At 39.4% G+C, this 23842-nt stretch overlaps 2 protein-coding genes across 4 annotated transcripts in view; one reads left to right on the forward strand and one right to left on the reverse strand.

Moving 5' to 3' along the window:
- Window positions 1-1996: 1996 nt before the first annotated feature.
- On the reverse strand, window positions 1997-8657 carry LOC133457827 (protein ANKUB1-like). 3 transcript variants are annotated; one of them, XM_061737172.1, is made up of 6 exons: window positions 8547-8657; window positions 8187-8330; window positions 4922-5138; window positions 3585-3699; window positions 3334-3489; window positions 3003-3110 (listed from the first exon to the last, which is right to left on the reverse strand). In XM_061737172.1, the coding sequence occupies exons 1-6, from the start codon at window positions 8634-8636 to the stop codon at window positions 3107-3109; spliced, it is 726 nt and encodes a 241-aa protein (XP_061593156.1). In that variant the 5' UTR covers window positions 8637-8657; the 3' UTR covers window positions 3003-3106. The 3 variants fall into 3 exon arrangements, with proteins under 3 accessions (XP_061593154.1, XP_061593156.1, XP_061593155.1); XM_061737171.1 differs by lacking the exon at window positions 3003-3110 and adding an exon at window positions 3142-3235; XM_061737170.1 differs by having other exon boundaries at window positions 1997-3489.
- Window positions 8658-10317: 1660 nt separating this feature from the next.
- The window catches only part of rnf13 (ring finger protein 13), a 51498-nt gene continuing 37973 nt past the window's right edge, over window positions 10318-23842 (forward strand). The window contains exons 1-3 of the mRNA XM_061738462.1: window positions 10318-10505; window positions 17325-17567; window positions 21679-21759. Coding sequence (XP_061594446.1) covers window positions 17454-17567; window positions 21679-21759 — 195 coding nt within the window. The 5' untranslated portion in view covers window positions 10318-10505; window positions 17325-17453. The remainder of the gene's footprint in view (window positions 10506-17324; window positions 17568-21678; window positions 21760-23842) is intronic.

The raw sequence follows: 23842 nt of genomic DNA on the forward strand, positions 1-23842 counted from the left end.
TGATGTTCTGGAGTTCGGAGTCTGTGAATTGGTGCAGCGGCAACAAGCGCAGATACAGCAATCGGTGAGCACATAAATAATGATCAGAATGTTGTTATCGCCTTGACCACCTTAATGTGCCTTGTGTTGTTGTCAACTGTAATAGACCGCCGAGTCTATTTTCTATTTGAATGCATATTGTGTGCAGTTGATACATTTTTAATAGGCTATGCGTTTTGTTGTGTTTAGACCGCCGTGTCTATTTTCTATTTATAGATCTCATTAATGGCCTTATAGACAATTGTGTCTATATTCTATCTGAATAGATTGTGTAATTGTAGTTTACATTTTATGTTTTAAGTTGTATTAAAGATGGTTCAGACCCTGTGAGTCACCGTCACACCAGCACCAAGGACAGCGACGCTCAGATTGACGGCTGTCAGGCTGCGTGGCGTGTGTGTGTGTGTGTGTGTGTGTGTGTGTGTGTGTGTGTGTGTGTGTGTGTGTGTGTGTGTGTGTGTGTGTGTGTGTGTGTGTGTGTGTGTGTGTGAACTGGTTTGAGGCACCTAGGCTTGCTTAGCTCAGTAAATGTGAGCATTTGTGTTGTTTGCTGGGTATGATGAGGTGTCCGTTATCTTTGTTGGTATTTTGCTGAATGCAGCAATAAAATGAGGAGGATAATAATTATAATTGTTGTCATGACACTTTCTGTGGCTTTCTCGTTTCTCATTAAGTTTTTACTCCTTATATTGTCTAAAATTGAATAGGGGAATACACAGAGCTTTGCCCTGTTGCACTATTCACCACCCTGCAGTTATTATTATCCTGTGCTATGCATTCATCTGCTGATCTGGAATGGTCTTTTTTGTTATAATCATTGAAGCTGCTTGTGGCTGTCAATCTGTTTCTAAACGACTTAAAGTCATGCAAAGTTAACCAATCCGACCCGTAAGATCCTAAAAATTTTGCCCCCGGACCCCCCACTCTACATTAACGTAAAGACTCCACTTCTGACCTTATACGTCACATTTACGCACATTCTAGGTCACCTCTGTACAGACTCATTACTCCGGCACTTTAAAACCAACATGTTGTACATTTTTTCTTTTAATATTATTTGTTTTGTTGTATTGCACCAATCATCACAACAAATTCCTTGTCTGTGTTAAACTACTTGGCAATAAACTTTCTGACTCCGATTCTTCTTCTTATTATTATTATTATATAAAACCACCATGCGCAGTTTTCCGTCTTTGTAGTTTTGTAGGTAAAAACCCTACATTTCCCATTGTTCATTTATGCCTCGCAGTAATTTTTTGCAAGTGAGATTCAAGTTGTTTCATACAGAAAGAACTGCCACTTCAGTGACAAAAAATACAGTCATTATCCCCATACAACGTGAAAATGTATTGTATAAACCATATCTTTTTCAAGTTTGCGCAATATGTTATCACGTAATTCAAATATTGTTTTCCATGTTTGAACAATATATCAGGTTATTACAATATACATGTTAATCAAGTCATAATGAAAAACTTTTCACGTTTGTACAATATATGATCACGTTATTACAATGTAAATATTATATTGTGAGAATGTAATTTTTTTGTCATAACGTGATAAATATGTATATTGTAATAGCGTAATGATATATTATTCAAACATGAAAGATATATTATAAGATATTGTACAAATGTAAAAAAATATATAACTAACATTTCAAATTATAAAGTGGATATATTTTTTGTCACAAATAACACAGTTTATGTTGTGAAACATTACACATGACACTTAAAAACAAATCTATGCCTCCTCCATTGAGAAGAATGGCCTTTCGATATTTTTGAATATTTAAGAAGAGTACATTTTTTATAGCTTCAATTCAACTTTAGATACGGTCTTGACAAAGTTGCTTTGGAAAATATTGCTATCAAATGAGACACCTTAAAATACCCTCCCATAAAAAGACTATGCAAGACTTTCTATTATTTGTGCAAACAGAACCACATATTTTTATTACAATTTCCTTATTAGGGTGATAGGTTTATTTGACAAAACATTTAGTCTAACTTGTGTGTGTAGAATGTAATTAAAGTTCATAGTCATTGAATTTGTTGTCTAATCCTGTTTTTCTTTTTTTCAATAAGCACATAAATTGTACAAAACATATTGTATGTTAGTGCCCTTAACTTTACGATAAGCAGTATAAGCAGTATCTACAAGCCCAGTTTCTTATTTGGACTTGGTCTTCACATAAAGTTGGTTTCAAAGTATTTTTTTATTTTCCTTGCCACACATGAGGACAAGATGGTTTGATTTTCAGTAATGCAGTAAAGCGTGAGATATACTCTTCAGTTGTCAGAAATGTTTGTCTTCCGTGGAGATTCAGGCAAGTGATGGGAGATCCACAGCAGCTGGACTGTTCGATACAGCCGGGTTCATGAGTATTGGGTCGTCAGCGGAGATTCTTCTTGACCAAAGTCCGTGCTATGTTTAATTGATTCATCCACGGTTTCTCCGTAAAGGTACTATAACAACAAGAAATTCATAGCAGCAATTAATACCATGAAGCTGCATGAGAACATTTACCGTCTGAAGTGCACAAACCTGGCGATGGTCAGGCAGTATACGGCATTCTCTCTCGACGTCAGTCCAGACTGGTCAGAAGACTCCAGAGATGCATTCAAAATATGCAAGGATTTCACAGATGTTCCAGCAAACTGCCTGGGAATTTTTTCCCTGCTGAGTGCTGGAAGTACAAACTTCCTATTGCAAAGGCTGCTACTTCCATCTTTGATTTCATCCATTAGGCCACCTCTCCTCTTATTCTTATGCAGCCTTTTCTGCATCATTTTATCAGACTGCAGACAGGGTGATGTGTGTGTTGCCCTTTTGGAGGGGATGTCAGATATTGATTGCAGGTTGCTGATAGGTGGTAAAAGTGACATTGCTTTGGCTTTCATATCACGTCTTAATTTACTCTCAACTTCCTTGGTTTTGTAAGGCGGCCTCGGCTCGTTGAAGCCATCTACCATCAATATGTTCCTCAGTCTGACTTTGAATGCTGTACATGTGTATTGGGACCAACTAGAAGCTGCTCTCTTTTTCCCCAAACGTATCCAGTATTTTATCTGGAGGTAGATACGCATGGGCAGAGTTATACTTGGAAAAGACACAACTGAGCACAGCTTGATGGCTAAAAAGCGTGCACAGTCGCTGTGGCCATGATGAATGGCAATTTTCAAGGAGTCATGACCTGCAGGGTCCAGACAAACCAAGGTTAAAGGGTTCCTGGTAACAAAGAGTTTTAGAATGAGGAGCTGATTGCTCTCTGCAGCTACGTGAACGGGGCACCTTCTGGTGTCGGGGTGGGCGGTCTGTTGGCACCACTGGCGGTACGGATGAACCCCCACTGGTTCCTCTGCAGATGCACCTCTTTCCAGCAACCAGCTTGCTAAGTCTAGGTGTCCTGAAGAGGCAGCAATATACAACGCCACCTGCAGTTGAAACCTTGAATAGTAGGAAAAGAAATTATGACCTGATTTTTTTTTATTTCTATAAATACTGTGCACAAGTGTCAGTTCTTTTTTTTTTTTTTTTTTTACCTTAACACTGGTTTCTCCTCTGAAAGGTGTTTCTGAACAGTGAATCTGTTGCCTCTGAGGCAGTCCTGAAGGAACTCCAACCACCCGTCCCACATCTTCAAACAGAGAATTGTGCCTGAAATTACAATTTTCATAATTATTCCTCTTTTTAATATTTCACGCTTGGCTAAAAGAGCAGGCACCAGACTAAAAGGGCAGTAATATAGTGCTTTAGGCATTACAAGGAGATGTTGCTTCTGATGATGAAGAAAAATGTCTGCGTTTATTGTAGACTTGTAGTTCTCGAGACCGGTCTTGGTTTCTAGACCGGTCTCAAGACCACTTTTTGTGGTCTTGGTCTTCTCACAGCCTCAACAGTTTTTGGTCTTGGTCTTGTCTCGGTCTCGGGTCTCTTGGTCTCGCCATGTCTCGGACTCGGATAATTGAGATGTCAATGCACACACCAAGGTGACAGAATCTTGTGATCACCAGTTCTTGCTCTTGTTAAAGTACATTTTTGTAAACTATTTGTATTTTGCATTTAATTTAATGCAGGATTGTTGCATCTGCATGTGTGTCTGTATTTAATTACAATATTGTGTTTATAATGGCCTTGTTTGAATAAATATATGGCATCATTGGCTTTTGAATAACATTTGCATATCGTTGTGATTGATTAAGCATTAGGTCTATGCCATTTCAGTGATGCTGATTTACAGTGTAATTTGGCTACTATAATGGTAAATAATGCAATTTCAAGTCAATAATTGTGTGTATCTTTAATATTTAAAATTCACGTTTCATCTACAAATTAAGTACAATTTAAATGAGTAACATTTACTATTCATTAGACTTTCCTGAGGTGGAGGGTAGTGTTGGAGGCTTGTTATTTTGTTAGATGACTTTGTGACTAGTTAATAGTCATGTCAATCCTCAAATAGTGTAGAAATAACGGTAGTGCAATTGCCACACATATTTGATGAAAACATTTATAGTGAGTTCACACATCAGACATCCACTGTCTGTTGTATTGCGCCTACAGTTGAATACAACCTTATATGTAAACTAAGCAGCTGAACCCGATATGGTGCTTATGTTCTACAACTCATGCAAGATGACAAAAAAACTATGTTTTTTTAGGTTTCGGTCCCGGTCTCGAGCTGAACTAGTCTTGGTCTTGACTTGGTCTGTCTTGGTCTTGGTCTTGATACTCTCTGGTCTTGGTAGTGTCTTGGTCTTGACTACAAGTCTAATTTATGGTTTGATTATTCATATTCAATAATTATTCAAATAATGATGAATTAACTACTCTGCACATATTCAACAGAAGAGCAGCACAGAAACAAAATCAACCATACCCATTTCAATGCCATAGTCTTTAAGCCAGTTGCAGTCATAGAGTTGAACCCCAGCAGCTGTGCTGAGCCAGAACGTGCTGACGGGAAGGCCGCTTTGCACTGACACAATGGTTTTCAGTTTGGCAACAGATGTATGAAGCAAACACTCATTTCCTACGATTGGTAAGGTTTCTCCTGTCACAGTGTTGAACACATGCATCTTAGGCCTTGCTTCACTCTGAAAAGCAATTCAAATATAATGGTCGAATGAGACAAAGTTTCAACAGCAGTTATAGAATCAGGACTGTAAAAAGCACAACTAAAAACCACCTGAACGCCAAACATCTGTTATTACCTGCACAAAAGGAAATTATTTACTCTATTTTCCAGTAATAAGATTTATTTAACAATATGAGTTTTGCTGCAGCTCTGTTGCCAACATTAGGTTTTAGTCACAGCACTCAGAGTGTCCAAGTACACAATGGGAGGCAGAGCTTTTAGTATTCAAGCCCCTTTCCTGTGGAACCCAGTCTCCATACGAAACGTTGAGTCTGTCATGGCTTTTAAGTCTTAACTTAAGACCTTCCTTTTTGAAAATTACTATGGTTGTTTTTACTTTAACTTTTTTTTAAACTGTGCTATTTTTCCTGCACTTGTTGTGACAACTTGTGTTAACTCTTATTTGTTATTTTTTTATGCTTTGTTTTATTCTGCAAAGGACTTTGAGTTGCACTTGTGTTTGAGATGTGCTATGTACAAATATACCTCTCTCTCTTATATATATATATATATATATATATATATATATATATATATTCTAAAAAGTTGTGCAGTTAAGAAACCAGAAAAACTTTGCACAGATATGCCAAAATATGGAAAAACAAACATAATCGAAGCATCCCTCTTTAAAGACATCCCTAAAAACCTTCTCTACATAACATATATCTGTATTGTACATAATATGGTAAGATGTTGAATTTAGGATATCACTACAACAAAAGAGAGATGTACCATAAAAATATTTTTTAATATTGTTTTTTTTCTTCACTTTTTGCCGTAGTCCATCTGAAAAACTTTGGTCTGCTAATCTGTATAATTTCATTCTAAGCTTGTGCTGTAAGTTCTTTTTTATTTTAATACCATAGTCATTAAACTTAAGGCATGCTATTTTCAGTCAGACCCTATGATGGATTGGTGACCTGAACAAGGTATGCAGTGTGGTCAAACAGAGCTGGGATAGGCCCCGGCAGACTCCCATAACCCTGAATAAGAAGAAGCAAGAATAGATAATGTTGGGATGGATTGGATTTTTGAGGAGGAATATTAAAAATAGGTATTTTTAGGAAGGGGCTTATGTAATTACCTCTCTAGATAAAATTTATCCTAAAAAAAACAAGCAAATGCCTGACTACATTTTACAAAATTTGAAATATTGTTTAAAGAGATTGTAATGATCATCAGTTACAATATTACCCTGCCTGCAAAAGCTGGTGTACATCCAACCATATGGCCTGTTAATGATGTTCAACCCAACATATCCACCTTGAAGGAAGAAAAGGCAGTTGAAGTTGTTAGGATTTCATGAAATTGTTAAAAGCTCAAAGCATTTCCAACACTGGTGGGCTTTCTCTTTATATTCAAAGTAACCTTGTATGTAGCAAGACACGGAGCCACCTCCTGGTGTTACGGGTAGACTAGAAGTTAAATACAATATACATACCATTGTTGAGAGGAGACATTGGGGGGGAAATAGGTGGTTTAGCATTGGGGGTCTTATCTGCGTCCCGGGGTGGCACCCCAGGTGAGAGAAATAACAAAGGAGATAGAAGTGACACGTTTGGGGGTCTTTTCCCGTTCCCTCCACCAATGAAATTCACTTGGAAAGAACACCCCCCTTTAGAGTATAAATTCAACTGGACTCATGAAAACGTGTGCATTTCTCTCATACCTACGTGGTCTGACAGAAGTGTACCTCCGGCCGGAAAAACCTTGTGCTTGACATTATTAAAAGTTGTATTAACCTGTGATTCCATTCCACTAGTTTTTCTTCCGGTGCACCAGACAAACGAACACAAATCTTTCAAAGTGAGGAAAAAGGAAGATAGTGTCGATGTGAGGATGATTAGGACCCAGCTGGAGGAGACGGTCGGAGGCGGCAGAATTTCCAAGAGAAACGCAATTTATTCAAAAAACAAAACCAGAGCCTAAAAATTGAAAACTCAGAACTAACTATAACAAGCTCCATGGAAGTCAGAACCGTACTGACTCACAAGGAAGCAGGGAAAGACAAGACAAGATATACACGGAGGGCTTGACGAGACACAGGTGCAAACGATCAGGGCAGATGGGAGCAAGGGCAGTCAAGACAAACCTTAAACACAAGGACATGGGGTTTCAAAATAAACCAGGAACCTAAATACAAAAAACTGTGACAAAAAACTAAAACAAAAGCTATAACAAATTGGAAAAGGGGCACATACTGACACGTGGTTACTATAAGTCTTCATTTATATAAAAATACCCAATTATGAGGTTCTGTCCCAATGCTAAAAACTAGATAATGGGGACAAGCTAAAGCTCTCCGACAGCCATTAACTCCCATTAAACCAAATTTCCTTCTACGCTGCTGCTCACAAGGGAGCATCTTGTTCCATATTAGTGCACTAATGTAAAATTCATTCCCTGTAAGATGGATGAGAAGTTATCCTGAGCACTGAACATACACAGTAAGACTCTAATTTTAGCAGCACCGAAGTAAAACAACTCAGAACGAGTGTAAACCAAGCTATTCTGTTATTTCCAGGGTTAGAAGTTGCATGAAGCTTTTTTTCCCCACTTGAAAATCCACACAAGTTGGTAACTTACTTTGAGTATCAGAAAAAGACAAGAAATTGATTTCATCATGAAATATGCTACACTAATATTTCAAATGTTCTTCAATATTCACAAATTCACACCAATGCAGGCTTAAAGTAAGATACATGTCATTTTTCAAAGTGTTTTATTAGCTGACATCCAGTATTCCTAATATAGTTCCATATCTCTAAAAGTTTTTTTTAAATTATTATTATTATCAAATCAAATCAAATCAAACTTTATTTGTAAAGCACCTTTCATACAAAAACTGTAACACAAAGTGCTTTCCATAAAACATAAACATAAAATGTATTAATGATAAAAAAAGGATAAACTAAATATAAAACAGAGTAGTAAGATCCAATAAAAATAAGGGTGAGCATAAAAAATTTAAAAGAGTTAAATGAGTCAGTTAAAATTATTATGATACCTTTATCAGGCATCGGATGGTACTGCCACTTCGGATGCCTATATCACACAAAGCCCAGCTGTCCTGCAGTGCTGCCCCACCGTAGTTCAGCTCCAAGTACTGTCGGATCTGCTCGTCACTGGAGAGCGTCACAAGAAAGCTATCCTGTGGAAAAAAAGCAGGACTTACAATAGTGATAGAGGACAGACCAAAAATAAAAGGTCTTTACGCTTTCTTGTATACTTTGTTTGTTTTCCCATGTCGGCTGAAAGTATTAATCAACTCCCAAAATTAAAGAAACAGCCATAGACCAAGAAACAATGTCCAAATAATTTGGGAGATCATCAAATTGTATTTGAAGTCTTAAGTAACTTCAGCTACCTTCACCATTTCCTTCAAGGCTCCAACAGTAAAATGTGGAGAGATGTCAAAAAGCTCTCTGAACCCCTCATGGCAGATGAAGACCCTCATTTGTCCTCCCTGTGTTTGAGCTCGACTGCTGTGTTCTGGCTGGAGGATGTGTGGTGAGTTTACTACAGGCAGAGGGATCATACGGAGGGGAGGGTTTAGAAAGGTATGCAACCCTGCAAAGTGACATTTAGATAGATTTAAAAAAAAAATCATAATGGTGTTCAACATAAATCCACAATGTACATAAGTATATGTTTAATATATAGTTCATTTGTATGGTTTAATAATGTGAAACATTTAAAATAGGTTTGAGTTCCGAGAGAAAAACAATAATTTCTTCAAAATAGTTGAAAATGTGAGCTAAAAAGTTAAAATACACAATATCAGTGTGTTTTTTTTTTTTTAGCATATAACACTGTACAGAAAAAAAATCTATGTCAGAAGACAGAAAGTGCTCGGTTGCTTGTGATAAGTGTAAACTGCAGAACCATAAAACTGCAGTTTGAATCAGTCTCATGTAAACTTTGCACCTGACACTTCTCCTTCTTTTCCTGCTTCTTCTTCTTCTTCTTTTTCTTATAACATAAACAAGACTTAACTACATGTGATTTATTATCCCAAAGTTCAAAGTCAAAAAAACATGTCGAAACATCCCACAGCAGTATCAAACAAGTGCAATGAGTATCGAGGTAGACCTATCTAACTGACTCCAAAATATTTTGTAGTGCATAATATCTTGTACAGTGTTTAAACAAATTATTCTCCAATGTTATAACAGGTTTTATCATTAAACAAGAAGTTCCACATCTGAGCGATACCAAGAGACAAAAAGTTCTCCAAATGTACCCAGTTTCATGACTGAGTCCTTTCAGATACATGGCACCATCTCCAACACTCTTGCGTCAGCAAAACAGTCAGCCTTTTCTTCTGAAACAAAAGAGATACCCAGTGACCTCATGCTGTTTTGGGGAGTTTAAGATGTCCCATAAGGTTTTATAGTTCTTTCAGGTTTTACAGGGAGCCTCTAATTTACATCTGACCTTTTAAAGTCTTTGCAGATAACTGGGCTTTTGTGTGCTCTGCGGGCTGGAATGAAATTGTGACTTATCTTTTCAAGGTTGTAAGCCTGTAGCCTAAGTTGTAATCATTTCTGTATTTTACATGGAAATAAGAATATTTGAAAACATGAAATATGGAAATGTTGTCACTAATTCCATGAGGAACGTGTACAACAGTAATAAACCATATTTATAAAACTTTGTTCCACACACGTATTGCTCTGGCTAATGTGTCTCATAGTTTCCGTTTTGTTTTTCAATCCGTGTTTTTGTTGTTTCTATGGTTCTTGGTTTGTACAGTCCATGGCTTTAGAATACTGTACCCCATTTTCTATAGAGGGTGCTAGAGATTTAGAAAAGAGTGTCCTGGTTTTTCAGCTGTTTTTCGGGGTGGGGCTCAAAGAGAGGATTTGTTTCCACTTAAGATAAACAGTAACTTTAAATGTTCCATTCGGGTGCTACTTATTCTTTTAATGCTCTACTAGAATCGAAATAAACGCTGTTTGGGTCCGCTCATGTGACCCTTAAAAGACAGTAAATGGTCGTTTTGCTGCTATCACGTGGATCTGTTTATGTCCGTGGTCATTTCCGGAGTAAAATGATTGACAGACGTTTGGTCCAATCAGAGGCCGAGGACAGCGCGAGTGGGCGGAAGTTAGAGCTCTCTCATGAACGAAGAAAAAAAGCTAGCGTGAGGGATTAAAGTGTAGCGTTCACGATCGTGCTCTGAAACACCGTCCAAACGCAGCGAGGCTTATTCAAACAGCTTTCTCTTGTGCATGTTTATTTAGACGACACGTAGTAAAGAAGAGCGATGTCGCTGTCAGCAACGGAGTCCCCGGAAAAGACAAAGTTAGAGGCAGAAATAAAGGTAAACACCCAGAAACTGCAGCTACCTGTGCTAGTTTCATGCTAACTCACGGACATGATTCTCTGTTTTGGGTCGGTAGCTGCAACACTTCTGGATTTTTTTCACACTGATTTATACGTGTTTATAGCTACGTCCTAACAATGTATGTGTTTTATAAGATTTTATCCCTACATGTGTCACTGATCTCGGTGTAAATGGCATTATTCATTCTTCTTCTTCACCTCATTATTGTTATTACTCCTTTTAAAATGTATTATCCGTACTGTTGCTTGTCTGTCATTTGCATTTTCAAATTTAGTCAGTCACACTGATTGATTATGATTAAGGAATATTACTGTTTCATAACGTTTCTAATGTAATTTGATGTTTAAACATCATCTGTCTGCCTCTGTTACGAAATGTGGGATCTTCTCTTGCCTGCTTCTGCTTTTTGGGCGAAGAGAAATATGTCAGACAATTTCAATCATGCCTGGCTGTCTTGCCTCATAGTTAGTACTCCCCGAGGCAACAGTGATTTATGATTGAGTTATTAAACGATTGATTAATCACAAAGATGGATAGATCAGCACCCGGGTTGAATTTATGTACGCAAGCCTCTCATAGGAAAAGAATTGCCTTGAATTATTTTCTTTCAGCGACAAACAAGTTATTTAACTCTAACTGAACAGCTTCTCACTCTTTAAATGACTGTGTCTGAAGACATGGTGAATGATCATCTTTTAGCAGGAAACTTAGGGAAAGAAAATCTGATAAAAAAAATCTGTGACTGAAGTAGGAATGGGCGATATTTTACCGTTCACGATAAACCGTCAAAAAAATTCCCCACGGTAAGAATTTTGTCATCTTGCGGTAAAAATGATAAATTCCCGTTGATGACGTTTGATGACGGAAGGAAGGAAGGAAGGAAGGAAGGAAGGAAGGAAGGAAGGAAGGAAGGAAGGAAGGAAGGAAGGAAGGAAGGAAGGAAGGAAGGAAGGAAGGAAGGAAGGAAATGAGCCTGAAAGAAAGAAAGAAAGAAAGAAAGAAAGAAAGAAAGAAATGAGCCAGAAAGAAAGAAAGAAAGAAAGAAAGAAAGAAAGAAAGAAAGATAAATTCTGGTTGATGAGTTTTTTGTGTAACGTATAGATTATAGTTAAAAAAGTGGAGTTGAATTGGTATTTTTTTTATCGTCATTTTTATCGTTATCGGGATGAATGCCAGAAATTATCGTGATACATTTTTTAGTCCATACCGCCCATCCCTAGACTGAAGATGGTTTAGTATTTTGTAAAACCAATCAGAAAATCAGCAGCAGAACTCATGATAATGTATGATAGTGAAAATGACAGCATTCCTACATGCATATTGTAAGAGACTTCATGGTATTGGAGTAAACAGCTGTCTTTCTAAGGAAACTCAATTAAAGTTTGGACTGGAGCAATGGAAAGGGGTTATGTGATCTATGAGCTCAGATTTACTTTGTGTCTTGATCTGGGATTCAGTGGATTTTTCCATCTGTAGATCTTTTTTTTTCCTCAGCTGATGGAATAAACATATTCTAAATTACACTATCCTTTTTCCTACTATTGACCCAGACTTGAGTGAAAATTCAACATGTTAATTGTCCTCGACCTCGGTTTGCTAATAAAAATCATTCAGTTTCCCACTGTCGGGGTAATAGCCACACTGTGCTGCCCCCTCTGACCTGCCCATAATGTTGCATCATGGTGGAGACATCACACCACCAATTTGCATATCCGTAGTGTTTAGATCATAAATAATGAAAAAGTGTTTTGGTGAATTCAAATTAGATAAGTAAACCGAATATCTTACTGAAACGGCCTGTTCACTTCACAGTTCATAATTTAAACAACCTAATACAAAATGTTAAAGCTGAGAGCTAAATAAGAGCCATTTAGTAATTATGAGATAGATAATCCGATTATTCGACTAATCGTTTCAATAGTCGATGACTAATCGACTATCAGAAGGGTCATTAGTTGTAGCCCTATTGCAAAGCCGTGGTTGGTCTTTTTAGCAACTCGTTGCATATAACAATTCTGTAATATTCTGATTTATGACGTCCACGACTCTGAGGATGAGGAACTTGTGGACATACCTGTCTTATCAGCAACAAATCCCTCCCATGACCCGCCACCCTGTGTCAATTCTGTTGACATTAGACATGGCTCATGACATCAAGCGTACCCTCACAGATGAGTTATTTGTAGGGCCAGCCTGACACGTCACCCCCACGTCAGTCAATGTAAAAGGACAGGCGACACGCTAGGTTTGAATGTTAATGTGGGGTATTCGCCAATTTAAGGGGCTTTTTGGCTTTAACCGCCAGAATTCTGTTCAGCAAGTCCAAGAGTAATGCCAAACTGTAGACCACTTAAAAAGTTTAGAAATATTTAAAACCAGTGTTTACCTCCAAAGTTCTGAGTGGAAACTTCTAAAATGCAAAGAATCAGGAAGTTGAAGCATCGCTGAAACCTGAAAATCATGAGCTGAATCAGGATCTGCTCTGTCGTGTTTCAGTTGGAGAAGGTCAGATCAATCAAAACAGAACAAAACTGTTGAAAGCATGATTAGTAAAAGTAATAAAGCAAAGACCAACTCAATGAGAGGGCTATGCATGCACAGAAACACTGAGGCAGTGAGTAAGTAAACTTTGATTTATGATGCAAAAGATGATTAAAAGTTAATCCAAAACTAAATCCACCATATCTTTGAAAAATGTTAATAACTGTTAAAATAAATAAATAAATGGGTGACATAAACATAGTTAATAAGATGAGCCATAAAATAAATTGGAAAGATGCCGAATTGTAAAACTATGGTTCTACTTTGACACAACCTCCAGCTCCATTCAGTCCTGGTTGGCCTTTCAGAAAAGTGAGGGCAGAAATCGGTGGCCTGGATTGGCCCTGTTAAGCACCAGATGTGACAATGGAAAATTAACGGCCCTAGCTCAGCCTCATTGGGCTCGGCGTTGACTCGATAGTGGAAAACCAGCCATTGGAAAGATTCACTGGTGGAACTCTGTGAAAGAGCATGAGACATAATTCTCACACATGGGCTCGCTGCCACAGGGCCCAGATCTTAACAACTTCCAGAACCCTGGAGGTAACTGTTTCTACATATACAAAAACTTATCGGAATGATGCCACAGAACGTGGATACTTACCAGATCTGAACAATTAGGCAAATACTCATAAATGACAACACATGGCAAATTTATAGCGTCATTTATTTATTTATTTATTTTTTTTATAAAAAACTAAGGCTTCTAAAGGAATTAAGAAGTAGCAGCCAAGTGATGCAAATCAAATATATCTGATTAATTGGTGATCGGAAAGTGTGATGCCTCCTATAAAAGCAGATGTTTGGCAGTTTGCCCATTGTGTGGAAACAATACCAAGGAGGAAGGCAATTATCTTAGAGAAGAAATCGTTACTAGCAATCAACCTGGAAAGAATTACAAGATCATTTCCATAAAATTTTGAGTCCATCATCAGTTTTCCTAATGAGTTGATGTCCCAGGAAGTTCATCTGGAGAAAGATTCTCTAAAATTAACAGCTTAGTATTGCAAAATTGTATCTGAACAAACTAGAGGACCTTTACAGAGTTTTAGTCATAATGTACAGCACCATGTTTGATGGAAACCAGACCCAGCATTAAAGCATCAACACTTTTTAAGCTGTCAAGCACAGCAGTGGAAGACTGATGATTTGGTCTCATTTTGAAGCCACAACCCCTTGGCACATCGAAGTCAAGGAATAAGTCATGAATTCAACTGTATACCAAAGTACTGTCAAAGATTAGCTCATCTTTCCGACAGCCACAGCGTGGCCAAAATTCTGTAAAGTAACAGGACAAATTATCAGAAATACAGTAGCAAATGGCTAAACAGAGAAAATCAAGATGTTGCCATTAGGGGTGGGTTAAAAATATCGATATATCGATATTTTATCGATATACATGTGTAGGAACGATTATCTATACATAAATCCAAGTATCGATTAAAAAAAATAAATAAATAAAATATATTTTTTTTTTTAATCCCGATTTCCCCCCCCCCCATTTTATCACCCAGTGCTCCTTGCTGAGTCAGTCCTGGGAATTGCTCCCTCTACCAACCCCGGGAGGCCCTACACTGAGCTCAAGTCTCCTCCTTAACCTGAGGAGTGAGCAGGCCGCTTCTTTCCACCAGTCAGGGTGAGGCTTCTCTGGCCGGACATAGCGATGGAAGGATCACGTTATTCCATTATTGTAATTAGAATATCGATATCGTAACGGAAATCGTATCGTCTTGGGACCTAGTGTATCGGAATCGTATCGTATCGGGAGGTCAGTGATGATACCCAGCTTTAGTTGCAATGGCCCAATCCAAGTCCAGACCTCGATGTGAGTGAAATGTTGTGGAGCGATGCTAGGAGAACCATGCATCAATAAGCGTTTTTAGGTTGAGACTCCGCTATGATGCCTGGATGAAGAACATGTGTTTAACACATGCTGGGCAATGTAAATGCAAGGCATGCTATTGCCTCCCTGGTGCCTGAAGCCGAGTCGAGGGGAGTAAAGACGACTCAGGAGGCGTTATTGAGTGGCACGTCACATGACTGATGCGCCTCTTGTCGGCCTCGCCGGATTCACCAGCATCCTAAAAGCTGGTTGGACGCAGGAGATGGCACTGGTGGCGGATCCATGCCCAATAACAACAGGATTTGTGTAGTGAATTCCCCCAAATAATGTTGCACAAGTATGACCAGCAGTCTTCCTCTGCCACTCCTTCTGTTGTTGTTATTGGTCGCAAAGAACTTCTTTCTAAGGCTCTTCAGTTTGTTAATGACCTGAGTTTCGTGTTTTGCAAAGTCGTGGTTGATCATTTTAGCAACTAGTTGCAGATAACGGTTGTGTAATATGCTGATTTATGACATCCACGGCTCTTAGGATTAGGAACTTGGGGACTTATTATCAGCAACAAATCCCACCCACGACCCGCCAACCTGTGTCGGTTGTGTTTGCAATAGTCCTAACCTGCGATTAAATGTACCCTTGGAGTTGAGTTATTGGCGGGGCCAGCTCGGCGCGTAACCCTGCGTCAGTTAATGTAAAAAGGACAGGCGACACGCTAGATCCGGGTGTTCTGCCAATATATAAGGGGCTAATGAATGCCTGTAAACCTCAAAGAACTGAAGCAGAACTTAAAAGAAGAGCAGGTCAAAATTTCTCCATAAAGCAGTGAGAGACAGAAAATGATTACTTAAAGTTATTGCTGCTGAACGTGGTTCCGAAAAATAATGAAGAATGAAGATGTACTCGGTTCTTCATGCACATTACATTTTAATTTACATAACTTTTGTTACGTAAAAAATCCACTTTATAATGTTTCATGTGTTTTTCCTCTGAGTTTGTATTTACCTTAATTTCACAGCCATTAAGAATCAGATTATTTTTTTCCTTATTGTATCTTTACGTGTAAAACCTTTAGAATCAGAAGAGGGTGAATGTTGATTTTTCACATGATTCAATCTGGATGCATATTTCCATATTAATGATTAAAAAAATGTGTTGCGTTAGGTCCAGTCTTTCTCAGTGTTGAGACATTCATTTCACAGCAGCAAATTCTTTGTTGAGATGCCGCCTCACATGAGGCAGGACATGATGCAAAAAAGTATGTTGCCAAAAGTGCAATGTTTGGTTTCAGCAAGTTGAAAAATGGGGATGAGGTTTTTTGTTGGTTGTTTTTGTGCATTTGGATTTCATAATATTGGCAAGCTTGAAGAAAAAAACATACACGTCAGCAGAAAGGAATAAATTGCTGCAACTTTTATGAGCCCGCATGCCCTGCATGTTCATGGTAATCTGCAGTATTCCCATTTGGGCTCAGAGTTATTACCAGGGAGTTGTTTTTGAAATCCCAAGAAGTCTGGAACCAATGTGTGCATCTTTACTGAAACCTCTTAAGGAAATTGGTGTTAGTTGGTGCATGTTTGAAAACTACTGATTGTCCTTGACAAGCCTTTGATATGTTTTGATTCTTTCACATTAGCTCAGAAAACATCCATCCGTTAATTTTCTATACCGGTTTAACCCTGTACAGGGTCACGGGGGTCTGATGGAGAATATCCCAGCTCATTACAGGCAAGGGGCAGGGGTCCACCCTGGACAGGTCGCCAGTCTATCGCACGGCCACATATGCAGACCACCATGCATACTCACACTCACACCTATGGGCAATTTAAAGTCAATCAACCGTTCATGCATGTTTTTGAAGTGTGGGAGGAAGCCGGGGTACTCAAAGGAAACCCATGCAAGCACACAGCAGGAACCTTCTTGCTGTGAGGCAACAGTGCTAACCACTAAGCCGCTGTGCACAAAACAGTGAAGATATATTCCATAATTCTTCTTACCCACAGTAAGAATAAATGAAACTTTAATGTGACACTGTTTTGCCAATTTGTTGGAAAAATAAGCACTGGCTGAAATTGATTATTAAAATGTTCACTTTTTTTGTAACTCCATTTGGCTTCTGTTCAAATTCCGGCCAAAAGCTTAGAAAATAGTAATGGCTTCAATGGTCAATGACGGTATAACACAGTAGAGACTCACTAGACTTTGTGGTGAATACGGCATTTAACTGTTTGTAAGAAATGGTCTGATCCTCCATCTAAGAGGAGATATGCCCTTCTGGCCTTTTTTAAGATGCTGCATTGTCTTTACTTTTCAGACATTCAAGATGCATTAAGGTTTAGAAGATCTCCCCCAAAAAATTGAAGTACTTTTATACACGAACACTGTTATCTTACTAATTTTCTTTTTTTTTTTTTTAGGTGTGACGACAGGGGCTGCTGTGTACAGGTTCAGCTACAAGACTGGCTGTTTCTTTGCATGAATGTGTGTGGTTTTGTATCTTAATGAGTGAGTGCCATAACACCTGGCAATTGTAACGTGATGCCAAGATGCTGCTGTCCCTGGGAATGCTGATGTTGTCAGCCACACAGATTTACACCATCTTCACTGTCCAGCTCTTTGCCTTCCTCAACCTGCTGCCCGTGGAGGCCGACATCGCTGCTGTGAGTAATCCATCACTTTTGTGTGTTACATACATGGGAATGCATGTAGTACTTATAGTTTCTTTCTCTTTTACATTTATACTTTTGAATGTCCTTTTCACACTGGACTTAAATTACCATACTATTAGCATTTGTATTTAGTCCTGTGCATTCACACCGGATAAACGAAGTCTGTGTTTTACCGTATTTTACAGCCATTGATCTCAGAAGTGACACCGTCGCCGAGGCCTTGCATGTTATTAAACAATTACCTTGTATACAACATTAAATTTTAATATTGAGTTAAAAGAATCTGATCAGACACTGATCAGATACTTTTGGCGTGCCGGCTACTGTTTTAAGTTGCCATGGTAACAGTAAACTTAATGGTAAATGTAACCAGAGTTTGCGTTGAAACCTAAAGGTTCTGTACTGCCAGAGAGGGTTTGAGCTTGATGAAAGACAAAAAGTTTCTTACTGCGTGATCCAGCCACACGTGTCATCATCTCATTATCCTTCTCCTGCGGATCTGGAGTCATTTTTTTCAAAAGTCTCAGTGTGAAGCTGAATGTTGATTAATTTTTGTATGATTATCATTTAAATATCAAATCATTACACTATATGGGGCAGATATATGCTGAAGTTGTTATACAATCTCACACTGTGCTGCAATTGTCAAAATTACGTCGAGAAAGAAAGAAAAGTCGATGAGATGAATTTCCTCTATTTCTTTTCCTAAAGATTCCTTCTTGAACATCATTGAATTATTGACATGTGCATCAAGACGGGATTGAAAATATTTCATGACCCCTGTGTTTGTTGAAATGGCATAAACAATCTGCTGTGGAATTTTTACGCTACAAAGCACAGACAGGGTTCGGCTTGACTGACTAACGAACATCCAGTGGGGTGACCTTGTTTTATACACTGATTAGAATAGTGCAAGATTATGGTAAATCTGCATTAATTTGCCATAAAATGACACATACGATGTGCTTAAGCTGAAGTGGATCTCTTCTGGACCCACAACACCAGTGCCCTGGTGAAGAAGGCCCAGCAGCACTTTGTTTGTATCCTGAGGAAAAACAGCCCCAGAAGCTGCTGCTGTCCTTCAACCCCTGCTCAGTGGAGAGCCTGCTCACACACCATCTGGGTGTGTGGTACGCATGGGCGTGGTAGTGGGGGGAAAAGTGGACCTGACTACCCAGGGCCCGAGTAGAGAGAGGGGCCCATGAAAATCCTGATTTTTTTTTTTTTTTTTTTTTTGTGATGTTTTTATTTCGAATGAATTGGGCCCTCCAATTAATTGGTGTCATAATTCATTTCAAATATATTGGTAACATCAAATGAGAGAATGAACTTAATGTCACAGACAGTTCTCCCAACATATTAGACATTCTGGGGCCCCCCTATGCAAAGTGGTTTAGTCCGCCCAACAGCGACCGGCAACAGGTCAGTGCGCCCAGATCAGAGACCTGTGTGCAGGACATCATGCTGCCCAAAAAACATAAATCGGGCTATCAGAAAAAGAAATAGAGGAAACAAAAAGAAAGACAGCAGAACGAGGGCAGGCAGCTGCTGACTGCTTTCTTTCCCAAAGGTGAACCAAGCTTGTCATGCAAAGTCCAATTAAAGTTAAAATAGTCCACTCCATACAGCTGCTGCTTATACAGGCCCGGTTCTACGAGTGTGCATAAGCATTGCACCCTCAGTTTGTGTTTGCATGCTCAGTTATAAAGACGAAAAGGAAACTGAGAAATGCGTGCGCGTTAAGCCTCATTTATGGTTCCGCGTTAAATCGACGGCGACGCCGTAAGATCTGCGTTGGTGCAACGCGGAACCATAAATCAGCCGGTGTCCGTCACTCATCTGCAAGACGCTGCTCTCTGCTGCTCCGTTAACACAAAGTAACGATGGATATTCAGAAGTGATTCAAGCACAACCACGCCAGCAAGTTTACAGGACTGTCTCAGAAAATTAGAATATTGTGATAAAGTTCTTTATTTTCTGTAATGCAATTAAAAAAACAAAAATGTCATACATTCTGGATTCATTACAAATCAACTGAAATATTGCAAGCCTTTTATTATTTTAATATTGCTGATCATGGCTTACAGTTTAAGATTAAGATTCCCAGAATATTCTATTTTTTTTAGATAGGATATTTGAGTTTTCTTAAACTGTAAGCCATGATCAGCAATATTAAAAAAAATAAAAGACTTGCAATATTTCAGTTGATTTGTAACAAATCCAGAATGTAAGACATTTTTGCATTACAGAAAATAAAATGAAACTCCGTGCTGAGATTTAATGAATGATCCATCTAGCAATATTGCTGCTGCATATATCAACATGTAAATAACATACCAATATCACTGTAGGCTCAAGTGCACACTAGTAATACATTAATTGAGCAATAACGCAATTTATTATTTTTGTCTGGTAAAAAGCCTTAGCATTGCGGTGCAGTGCTGTGCTTAAAAGCTATTGTCAATGTTCAATAAATTCATGATTTTACCAAAGCCAATTAATAATCATGTTAAATAACTGTGATCTCACTATCAATCAAAAATGATTGTGATTCTGATTTTTGCCACAGATAGATAAATAGAGAGAGAAAGAGATAGGTCTGGGTGGTGAGAACATAGAAAAACAATTAGCTATTCTTCTCAATCTGGCTGAAAAATGGCTTAAAACATTTTTACCTCTGCAACTTATTGCAGCCAGATGTAGCCCAGATGTAGCCTAATGTTTTTGGTATTTGAGCACAAGTAGGCCAAATGCATCAATTCAGAACCACTCATCAATATAATCTGATCTGATTGTAGTAGATTGTATAAATACGCCCCCCCCCCCTTTTTTTTTTTTTCTCTCACGCGCCTCGCGGGCATGGATAGGGGCCCACTGACATTGAGAGTGTACAGGGCCCAGAATTTGGTGCTACACCCCTGGTGGTACGCACAGCGGGTAATGATCACAGGCTAAAAATCCGCCCTCTGCCCTCCCTGGAGAACACCACTGGATCCTCCTGTCTCAGGAAAACCAGAATCATCACAGGAGACCCATGGCATCCCGCCCATCCCTGTTTGACCTGCTGCCCTCTGTTCGTCACCTCAGGTCGACCAAGCGCCGCAGCTCTGGACTCAGTGTTTTTGGTTCCGTTGTATGGGACCCTTTTATAATGGCAACATACAAAATAGCTTACCTGATTGTACCAGCCCGGACCGACCCGCTCAATGGAAATGGAGCTTTAGATGATATTTCGATGTTGGAAAGCTGTGCCCATTCTGCACCATACATATTGCTGAGTTTTCCTGAACTCTGCAATTTTTGTTTCATCCATCCACAATATTTTTCCCTTTTTAGTGTGGGAGATTGCCATGTTCTCTTTGGAAAACGTCAGGTGTGCAGCGCTGTTTGTCTTTTGGAAAGCATCAAGTCCAAGCATGCACACTCCCTTGTGTATGGTAGACTTGTGAATACAGATGTTTTCCAGTTGCAGTGTTGTTTCCAGGCCGTTGGATGTTACTCGTGGGTTCTTTTTCACCTGGAAGAGTCTGCATTGTGCCTTTTTGGAGTAATTTTGTCGGGGTGTCCCCTTCTTGGAAGATTGGTCACTTGACAATGTTACCTCCATTTATATACATTTTGTCTAACTGTGGACTGATGAATACTTTTGTATTCTTTTCCAACATTATGTAGATCAACTACTCTCGATCCCATGTCTTCAAAGACCTCCTTGCTTTTTGTTGTTCATATGCTTCTTATCAACAGAAACTTTGAGTAATCAAAGTAGGCCTTAACCCTCTCCTCCAAATTAATTTCATTAAGGTGTAGAGATAACTGGCTCAAATTAGCTTTAATTTATGGGCTCATTTCCCTTCTCCATCAGTGTTAATTTTTGTGTGTACATTATCACCTTAATCACATATTTACATCTACTGATGTGACTTACACTGAAGTTCAAATGGTTTCCGGCAATGAATGCAGAAAATGACTTGATACAGTTAATAGCAAGGAGTTCAGATAACTTTTTGTCACCACTGTCTTCGGATGTCAATGGTTACATGTTGAAACATGTTTGTTTATGTATCGGAGAATCACAACTAACTGGATCGTTCTCATGTTTCAGTACTCATTTGACAACAAAACTGAAAACTTCGATGATCTTCCTGCTCGGTTTGGCTTCCGGCTTCCCAGCGATGGATTGAAGGTGAGTGCAGTAATGTCGGGGCTTGTCTTTTATGAACTTGCGTTATTTAAAAGCAAACGTTACAGCTCCGCCAAATTAAACTTTAACCACATGTGCATAACATAAGGTCCTGAATCAGTTATTTTTGAGGAAAAGAATATACATACACAAAAAAAAATTATAATATATATATATATATATATATATATATATATATATATATATACACACACACAGTACAGACCAAAAGTTTGGACGCACTTCCCCATTTGTTTGAATGAGAAGGTGTGTCCGTACTGTATATAGCTATAGCACTGTCATGGATAGGACCCTGATGCAGGAGACCAGGAGGCAGGAGTTCCAAAAAACATGTTTTATTTAATAAAAACTAATCCGCTACTGAACAGGATACAAAAAACCAGAACATGACAAAATCCAAAATAACCTGACATGACACATGGAGGAAGGGAACAGTACGGACCAGCAAGGGGAAGACAAGACCAGCTTTACACAGAAGGCTTGACGAGACACAGGTGCAGACGATCCGGGCAGATGGGAAGAAGGGAAGTCAAGACAGAACTGAAACACAAAGAAACAGGTTTCAAAATAAAACAGTAACTAAACACCAAAACTATGACAAGCACAAAAAGTAAGGACATTTGGTAGATTATTTCTATGTTGTAACAAAGCTTCTTGGTAATAAATCTTTTACCATTGAAAAGCTTGTTTATTTCCGTTTCAAATGGTGCCACATTTGTAAGGAACACAAGGATGAGCAGCAGAGCTGAGAATGTGGGTTGCGCCCATGAAAAATTTGCAGACTCTTCTCTGCCAATGGCAAACACCCTATTTTGCCAAGTTTAAAGGTGACCTATTATGAAAAACACGTTTTTTCTTGTTTTAACATATATAAAGTGGTCTCCCCTCACCCTGCCAGCACAGGGGAGACAAAATACCATGAATTTCTGCAAGCTCTCTGACCCCCGCCGGACTGAGTCCCCAGTGTCACGTGGCCTTTTTTTGAGCCATTCTGAATCTGCGCCTAGGGTGACGTCACCATAGGCGCTCATTTCCATAGGTTCAGCCTCCGCTGCTGAAACCACGCCCACAACCAGCTCTCTGGCTCTGGCTGGAGCGGTCCATCCTTCAGCCAGTCGGACGCGGCGCCGCAGCGCCGCGGATCCAGGTTAAATCATGCAGGTTCCCGGGTGATTTGGGAGCTGGGTCCTCGGGGGTCTGTCCCAGGCTGGACCAGCTTCACCCTTCGAGATTTTCAGGCAAATCTGTCGGTTTGATCCCCGGTAACGGGCGATGCGCCGCGGATGCGCTCCGGAGCGGATCTGTGCGCCCGCCGTGGAGTTGCGGCGCCCGTCGCGCAGCATCCGCCGGGCAGATCCGGCTGAAATTCCGCTGGTCGGTTCCCGGGAGTCCCTGCTACCAGTCCAGGCCGGTTCCTGCGGTCCCGGCCGGTCGGAACCGGTCATATTTCCCGGTTAAAGCCGCGGTGATGCGCGCTGATCCAGCAGCGCTGCTCCCGGGCGCCTGGCTTGGCTCCGCGGCCAGCGTTCAGACTCCGCCGGGCAGATCCGGCTTAAATAGTGCATAAATGTTATTTATATACAACTCATATTTTATTTTTTTAACAATAAAGTTGCCATTTGTGAAAATTCAGTGTTGTATTTATTTACAGGCTCGGGCTGCTCTGGCGGAGCAGGTTTATTCTCCTCCCCTGCTACACGTCATTCAGGGAGCCAATCAGCACAGAGCCTCATTATCATACCCCCCCCTTCCCTAAAAATGAGGCGCAGAAAAAGAGGTTAGAAGCGGTAAAACTAGTGACAGGGCCCACAGGCTGGATTTATGATTTATGTAGAAAAAACAAGCTTTAGATAGTTTTTAAGACATTCAAGGCCTGTTTAAAATATACATTAAATTCCATAATAGGTCTCCTTTAAAGAAACAACACATATTGACAATTAATCAGTTTAACAAACAGGAGCATCAGTAGCATGTGGAAGAACCAGGCACAGCCACGACAGCCTGGCACCTCCTCCTCATGCTGGTCACCAGCCATCTCCCACCCCATTCTTCAACCGGCATTTGT

Source organism: Cololabis saira, chromosome 13, assembly GCF_033807715.1.
Source record: "Cololabis saira isolate AMF1-May2022 chromosome 13, fColSai1.1, whole genome shotgun sequence".
Taxonomy (NCBI): domain Eukaryota; kingdom Metazoa; phylum Chordata; class Actinopteri; order Beloniformes; family Belonidae; genus Cololabis; species Cololabis saira.

Coding starts and splice junctions, on each gene's coding strand:
- LOC133457827 (XM_061737170.1), bottom strand. CDS start 8,636: ATGAGGGTCTTCATCTGCCATGAGGGGTTCAGAGAGCTTTTTGACATC. Junction 5,139..8,186: donor CCATCCGATGCCTGATAAAG/GTATCATAATAA, acceptor ATTGCTTTTCAG/AGTGAAGCAAGGCCTAAGAT. Junction 3,700..4,921: donor AGACTATGGCATTGAAATGG/GTATGGTTGATT, acceptor TTGTAATTTCAG/GCACAATTCTCTGTTTGAAG.